Genomic DNA, 8,019 nt, shown 5'->3' with positions numbered 1-8,019 from the left:
ATTGAGTTTTATCATTTTTCTTTTTCTTTTTTTTTTTGCAGGGCAATGGGGGTTAAGTGACTTGCCCAGGATCACAGGGCTAGTAATTGCCAAGTGTCTGAGGCTGGATTTGAACTCAGGTACTCCTGACTTCAGGGCTGGTGCTTTATCTACTAAGCCACCTAGCTGCCCCAAGTTTTATCATTTTAAACTACTTTTTGCCAATTTTTGATGGCTATAAGGTGGTATCTCACCTCACTTTGATATAATAAATATCAATCGCTAATATGGTTATATTTTAAAAGCAACAAAACTTGAAGTACAGAGATGGAGAACACTAACAGAGAACACAGAACAAAACATTAATTTGTTAAAGTTTATGTACATGGACATGTTTTAATCAAAACATGAAAAGTTTGGAATTTATGGTTTTATTATTTGGGCTTTTATTCCTTCTATCCTTTGATTGTTTTTTGCTGAGGTTGTTATTTAGCTTGCAGTAAAATATTTTAAATAGAAAATGAGAACACTATATCCTTTATTCCTTTTCCCACCTGATGTGGTTAAGTTTAGCTCTATAACACTAGAGCTGGTCTGCCTTCACTTTCATTTTTAATGAAAGAGCATCAAATAATCATTAAAAGACAAAAACAAAACCGATTTGAAATTAAATATTCCCTCTCTATTCCAACACCCTTTTTTCCACCTTCCCACAGATTTTCCTTTTTCTTATGGACAATAAAAGATGGTTTCCCTTTCTCTGTACTACCCTCTTATTCAAGCCACTGTCCAAGTCACAACTTCAGATTTAGCAGACAAGTTTTTGCATCAGTTTTTCTCATTTATAAAAGCTGTGTGTCGAGACTGTAGATTACTCACAATCTTTTCTTCTATTTCCATACCTTTTCCCATTTCTTCGTCAGAAAGAGACAACTGTGTTTCTGAGTCTTTGGTTACAATAACCACATAAGACCTCAGGGATTCCAGGATATTGGCCACCACAACCTGATGACGATAAGTCTCCAGAGCCTTCCTTGCATGATCAATTACAACTGAGGGGTCTGTCTCCAATTTAAAAGAGATTACAAATGCCTTGGGAGCCCAGTCTTTAACAAGAGGAGAAAGCATTTTTGGCACCATCTTCATTGTTATCTGCATTGGAAAAGAAAGGTTTTAACACCAGCTATCAAAAAAAAAAAAGATAGCTAAGTTATCAAAAATATCACTAATTACAATTGGCACATGGATTTTAGATCAGCTAGATGTGAGGGAAATGCATGCCTAATATATGGACTAATACAGAGTACAGCCTTGATTTGGATAAAGAGTTTATTTTGGAAGCAAGGGCAATTCATGAAGGAGCTGCAGGGGAGAGAACAAGTATATGTACATAACTGGTGTGCCTTTAGCCTTGTTCCCATGAAATCCCACCAAAATTATCAAAAGATTTTTGGAAAGCCCATAAGAATGGCGTGCATCCTCTTGGTCTCTAAGATGTCTATCTTCTATGTCTCTAATAAACATATCTAGAACACTGCTTTTCTTAACACTGGGCATCAGAGCTAAGTGAAAATTGAGTCAAAGACCTGAACTTCTAAAAACTGGCTAAGTCCATTAGTTTTATAACTAACTTCTGCACAGCATAAAGGTGAACCTGGGTTTTGAAAGGCCGTGTTAGTGGAATACAAACTTGGGCAGGTCCCATCAAGCTGGAATGGCTACCTGTTACATACCTGGCAATGGACCATCTACCTGTCACTCAAGAACCAATCTAGCTAAGTTTGGTCAGACTTATCACTAGGTTGACAAAACAGTTATTCATTTTTTTAGTCACAGTAACTCAGTAGATGGGTTGTCATCTATGTGTATGCAAGGCCTGCTTACAAGAATGACACTGGGGGCAGATAGGTGTCGCAGTGGATAGAGCACCAGCCCTGGAGTCCGGAGTACCTGAGTTCAAATCCGGCCTCAGAGGCTTGACATTTACTAGCTGTGTGACCTTGGGCAAGTCACTTAACCCCAATTGCCTCACTAAAAAAAGGAAGGAAAAAAAAAGAATGACACTGCAACTCTCTGAAGTATTTATAAAAAGGTGTTCTATTCTTAGGGTTGGAAAAGAAAGTATTTAATCTGATAAGGAAGGCAAGGGGCTGAGAGGCCAAGGTTCACTAAAGAAATAAATGGTTTCTTTAAGGAAAGGGGGAAAGATTGCACAAAGGGGTTTTAGTAAATAAACTGCAAAGTGCCCAACAGCTCCAACACTTATATATACTTAGGTTATCCACTTTAAACACACAAAATTTCTGCAGAACCATTTGCAAAGGTTATTAGGAATCTTATGAATAGGGTTTTTAGTTTACAGATATCTGGGTAACTCAAAACTAAAACTCCCTTGGTCCCTTCCAATTCCAATCTGCCATCATCTATCAATCTGATATTATGAGCATCCTGGACCACCCTGCTTTGGGCTTTATATCACAGTTTGACTACAGAAATGCCTAATTCAAACAAAGAGCAAGCTGGTCTATGCTCAGTCATAAGGAACCTTAAGTCTACATGGGAAAAATAACTCTTACCCACCTGCAGAGGGCCTCCAGAGGACTGGATCTTATGCTCAGGCATTTCAGAGGCAGGCACATAGAAATCCGACACGGCCGCAGCGAGGTAAAACATTGCGGAGGGGCCTACAAAGAAAAACAGTGACGAAGCACAGTGGATAGAATGCCCGACTGGGAGGGTCACGGTGCGAATTCCAATCCTGCTTGGACACCAATTAGCTATATGCCCCCCGATTAAAGCCGATTAACTTCAGCGTCCTCATCTGTAAAATGGGGATAACAGCAGCACCTACCTCCCAGGGCTGTTCTGAGGATCCAATGAGATAATAAGGCATTTGGTAAGCGCTACATAAATGGTAGCTGTTATTATGAAATGGGTCGGAGGGCCTTCAAGGTCCCTTCCAGCTCCAGAGCTAGGCTGCTACAAGAGGGGAAGGGGGAGCCACGAGAACGAGGGCAGCGGGCGGCTCCCGGGGCAGGGCAGGGGTACGCCGCCCCGGGGGAGTCAAGGTCACCGGGCGGAGGCGGCGCAGGGCTGGGCCCGGATCTTCCCCACGCACCGAGTGGGCTGAGCGCCTGGGCCGCAGCCTGCAGCAGGTGCAGGTAGTCGTTCAGGGTGGTGAACTCCACGGCCAGGAAGGTGCCGGCGTCGGCGGCCTCCTGGTAGCTGAGCAGGGCGTCGGCGAAGCCCGGCAGCGCAGCGGCCTCGGCCTCCAGCAGCAGGCGTCCGCCAGAGCCCTCGGCCTCGCCCCGGGCGGGCCGCAGCGCCGAGAGCCAGGTCTGCGGCGGGAAGCGGTGCGCGAAGGGGAAAGCAGAGCGCGCGCGGTGCAGGAACAGCACCCCGTAGCCGGCGCGCAAGAAGCTTTCGGCCGAGGCCGCGCCGCGCCGCCCGCTGCTGAAGTTATCCAGAAAGCGCACGGTGCGCGCCTCCAGCGGCACCTTGGTACCGCCCGACGTGACGAGGACCACCGGCCGGCCCTGCGCGCCCAGCCGTGCGGCGAACTGCTGCATGAGTGCGGCGCTCCGCGCCACGCCGGGAGGCTCCGGGAACTCGGAGCTCAGGCTCGCTTCCGCCATCGGTCCAGCTACCTACACCGGGCCTGCGCCGCCGCTGCCAATCAGCCGGAGCGCCGGCTACTGCGCAGCCGCCGAGGGGGAGGAGTCCGGACACGCCTCCGTTGCCTTAGCAACGGCAGCGCGGCCCGGCCACCTGAGGCCAGGCTGGGACAGCAGGAGGGAGCTTCCTCCGCGACCCCAGCTAGGGACTCAGTATCGGTCGCCGGGCCAAGGTCATTTTCTTTCAGCCTAGAGAAGTGCATCTCCCTCCTAACCTCCGCCACACCCCATCAGGTGTTATAAAGAGCTGGGACTCAAGCTCCGTGCCGCTCTCCCCTCATTTCCCCGCTACGCTTTTTGCCAGGACTTGGAAGGGAACTGGAAAAGAATCCTCCCTACGTAACATACCTGAAAGTCCATCACCCAGCCTCTGTTCAGAGACCTCCAGGACAGGAAACTCACTACCTCTCCAGGCAGCCTCAGCCCCTTTTGCTTTTGAACTGCTCTAAACGTTAGGACATCTCCCTTGAACTCAAGCCTAAATCAGTCTTTACAACTTCCATTCACTGTTCCTGGTTCTGCCTTCCAGGATCAAACGGAACAAGTCTAATCCCTCTTCCACATGACAGCCCTTCATTTATTTGATGTGCCCTCTGAGCCTTCTTTTCTCCAGGTCAAACACGTCCCCAATTCCTCCATCCGATAGGTCATGAACGTGAGGAAGGTCCATAACTCCTGGACACCATGGTGCTTCCGGAGGTCTGGTTAACGAAGGTCCTGGGAGTGAAAGCAGATTACCTTGAGCCAACCCCTTCATTGGACAGAGGAAACTGTGGCACAGGAAAGGGAAGGGACACATCCGGGCTCGCGCCAGTAGCAAGAAGCAGGACATGGACGGAAGCGCGAGTGTTCCAATTGGAAACCAGCGCTTTCCGTAGGCTCAGGTCGGGAGAGGGTACCCGAAGCAACAGCTGGACATCGCCCTCTGCTGTCCTGGATACGTTGCGCGTGTCTGCATGGAGCGCGTGCTCACTTCAAGCCCTGCCGATTTAAGCCTTGGATTGGGAGTGGTCCGTCACGTGACGGGAAGAAGGGGCGGGCCGAGGGTTTTAGTTCTCGGCAACCGCTCCCTCCATTTCCTGGCAACGGACGCGCAGGCGGCGGCAGGGTGGTACCGGCACCATGAACGAGATCTACCCGCTGGCAGTGCCCAAGGGGCGGAAATTGAAGTGCGAGGTGTGCGAAGCCCCGGCCGAGCGAGTGTGTGGGGCCTGCACGGTCACCTACTATTGGTGAGGATGCCCGGCCCCCTCCCTGTGCAGGCAGGGAGACTGAGGCACAGGGAGGGTGGGAAAGGAACTTGCCCAGCGTCACCCAGCTACTGCCGAGGCAAGATTTAAGCCCAGATCTTCAGACTCCAAACCCACTGTACCAAGGTGCCTTGCCTCTATCTCCAGCCTTCCCTTCTCCCCACATCCCCCAAACCCTTGGAGAACCTGGTCGGCCCCAAGGAATAATGATCAATAATAATGATGTTAAGAATAATAACTAACACATCTATAGTGCTTTAAGGTTTCCAAAGCACTTTACATATTAAGTCATTTGACCCTCAAAAGAACCCTGGAAGATAAGTATTATTATTCCCATTTTACAAATGGAAGAGCTGAGAGAAGTTAAGTGACTTGCCCAAAGTCACAAAGCTAGTGTATGAGGCAGGATTTAACTAACACTTTCCTGACTCTAAACCCCACTGCAGCTATCTACTGGGGCCCCTAGTTGCCTGTGATAGCCATTCAAACGCCATCCCTGCCCCACCACCGTCACCCAAAATTTCTTCTCAGGCTGACTTCTTCCCATCCTTGGACTTGGCAATCAAAAAAACCTGGTTTTATTTCGTCAGAAATCCTGGGCAAGACATTTGCCTCCACTTTCTGGGCCTCATTTTCTAAGCAAACAAAGAAACAAATATGCAAATAAATGTGTGTATAGATACTAGTTTATTTTATTTGATTTTTTGTGGGGCAATGAGGGTTAAGTGACTTGCCCAGGGTCACACAGCTAGTGTCATGTGTCTGGCTGTATTTGAACTCAGGTCCTCTTGAATCCAGGGCTGGTGCTTTATCCACTGTGCCTCCTAGCTGCCCCTAGGTACTAGTTTAGAACTCATTTCCAGACTATTGCAATAGAGTGCTACTTAGTCTCCTTCCAATATTTCATTTCTCCAAACCATCCTTAATACAACTGCAAAAACAATCTCCATAAGGCAAAAACATGACAGGAACATTAAAGCAGGGCCTCCTATCTGATCATCTGACTATGTGCTTCCTGTCTTATACTGCACTTGCTTCCAGCCTAATCTCTAACTTCTTTTGGGAAGAGGAATTGTGCCCTCCATTCAGTGATGAACAGTCTCACACTTAGTCACACCATTCATGTTCCAGCCATCCTGAACCCCTATACAAACACTCATTCCTCATCTCCCTCATCACCTGATTCCTCGTTCCCCTCCCCTCCCACCCAAAACACAGGTCAGCCCTTCAACTATATTGTCTGGAATGCCTATTCTATATAGACAACACCCCTTCATCCTAAATCTTTTTCTTTCCTACTCCTTTTATCTATTAACTATTACTGAAATCCAGCTCCCCTGTGATGAGAAAGCCTCACTGCCCACCCTTTCTAGTACTGGCTTCACTTTCGCCTATACATTGGCAGAGTCAGAGGAATTAACATACTTCTTACTCCCTATTGGCACTTCCAGGTCCCCCTTCCCATCAATCAATAACCTCTCTTCCTTTGAGGATCATGCTATTCATATCTTCCACCTAATCAAAATCCTGGTATCCACTGTTGTAGACCCCTCCCCTCTCAAGGTCACTCCCCTTCCTTCCTCAATGAGTTCTATCCATGGTTCAAAATTTTTCTCTCCTCCCTAACTCTTATAATAGGAGACTTTAACATAAATATTGACCAGCTTTTCAACCTACTTACTTCTCATGAGCTACTCTGCTACCCCTCCTTAGCTACACACATCCTGAATGTGCCACCTCCATGTTCAAGAAATTCAACCATAGCTTATTGGCTTTCCTTGTCTCTCTCTACCTTCCCCTATAAAACCCTACGTTGTCCTGAGTAGGACCTGCAGTCCCTTGACCCTCAGTTCTCTCCCAGGCCATTTCCCCTGAACTAGTCTCTGTCTCTCTTCTTTTCCCCATCTTGACCCCTTGGTGAGTCGATTCAACTCTACACTGACCTCCTTTATGGAATCCTTAGACTCATTATCATGTCGGTGATTATGCCCTGCCAAGCCTCAGCCTTGGCTCACTCCTACCATTTGGTAACTTTGCTTCTACAACATGTGCTGAATAAAGGAGGAGGAAGTCATTCAGCCATTCTGACTGAGTCTACTACAAATTTATATTGTACAACTTCAACTGGGCCTTAACTATTGCTTGGCAATCTATTTCCAGTCTTCATGGTGGCTCTTCCAAACTTTTTCATTCTTCCTCAAACCTCCCAAGTGTCCTCCCCCATTCTCTCTGCTGAGAACCTTGCATCATTTTTTTTTTTTGGTGGGGCAGTGAGGGTTAAGTGACTTGCCCAGGGTCACACAGCTAGTAAGCATCAAGTGTCTGAGGCTGCATTTGAACTCATGTCTTCCTGAATCCAGGGCCAGTGCTTTATCCACTGTGCCACCTAGCTGCATCCCTTGCCTCATATTTTACGGAAAAAATTGAGGCCATTTTCTGTGAGCTCCCTGTCTCCTCTCTTCATGTCTCCTATCACTCAGATGCCTTCGGCCACTCTCCTTCTTTACCTCTGCCTCACGTGATGAAATGCCCTTACTCCTTACTAAGTAAGCTCTCCATATGTTCAAGCAATCCCATTCCATCCCTTTTTGAGAAATGTTATCCCCATCCTGTCACTTATTTTCATTTTCTTCCTGTCTTCTTGCTCATTCCCAGCTGCCTTCAAACATGCCAATTGGCCTTCCCCGTCCTGAAAAAAAACTTTTACTTGATCCTTTCATCTGCACTATTGATGAATATCTTTTCTGACCTTGGTAGCTAAACTAGAAAAGGCCATCCACTATAAATGCCTCTAAAATAAATCTCTTTACTTTCCTCCTCCTGAGTCAAAGGGTATGTGCAATTTTATAGCCTTTTGGGGATAGTTCAAAATTGTTCTCCAGAATGGTTGGACCACATCACTGTTCTATCAGTCGTTCATTAGTGTACCTGTTTCCCCTCATCTCCTTCTGGATTTGTCATTGCTGAGAGGTGTGATTTCAAGTATTTTTTTCATGAGACTAGATGACTTTGATTTTTTTCTTTCTGGCTGCTCATAATCTCTTTTCCTTTCTGGAATTTGGCTATAGCATTCCTGGGAGTTTTCATTTTGGGTTCTCGTTCAAGAAGTGATCTGT

General features: G+C 47.0%; 1 protein-coding gene across 3 annotated transcripts; it reads right to left on the bottom strand.

The window, feature by feature from the left end:
- Positions 1 to 254: 254 nt before the first annotated feature.
- LOC122747065 (phosphopantothenate--cysteine ligase-like) lies at positions 255 to 4,380 on the bottom strand. 3 transcript variants are annotated; one of them, XM_043993299.1, is made up of 3 exons: positions 4,002 to 4,380; positions 2,560 to 2,663; positions 255 to 1,131 (listed from the first exon to the last, which is right to left on the bottom strand). In XM_043993299.1, the coding sequence occupies exons 2-3, from the start codon at positions 2,650 to 2,652 to the stop codon at positions 808 to 810; spliced, it is 417 nt and encodes a 138-aa protein (XP_043849234.1). In that variant the 5' UTR covers positions 2,653 to 2,663; positions 4,002 to 4,380; the 3' UTR covers positions 255 to 807. The 3 variants fall into 3 exon arrangements, with proteins under 3 accessions (XP_043849234.1, XP_043849233.1, XP_043849235.1); XM_043993298.1 differs by lacking the exon at positions 4,002 to 4,380 and adding an exon at positions 3,098 to 3,636; XM_043993300.1 differs by lacking the exon at positions 4,002 to 4,380 and adding an exon at positions 2,831 to 3,071.
- Positions 4,381 to 8,019: the final 3,639 nt, after the last annotated feature.

This window comes from Dromiciops gliroides, chromosome 3 (genome assembly GCF_019393635.1).
Source record: "Dromiciops gliroides isolate mDroGli1 chromosome 3, mDroGli1.pri, whole genome shotgun sequence".
Lineage (NCBI taxonomy): Eukaryota > Metazoa > Chordata > Mammalia > Microbiotheria > Microbiotheriidae > Dromiciops > Dromiciops gliroides.
The sequence above is the reverse complement of the archived record's forward strand: the minus strand, read 5'-3'. Positions and strand labels throughout refer to the sequence as shown.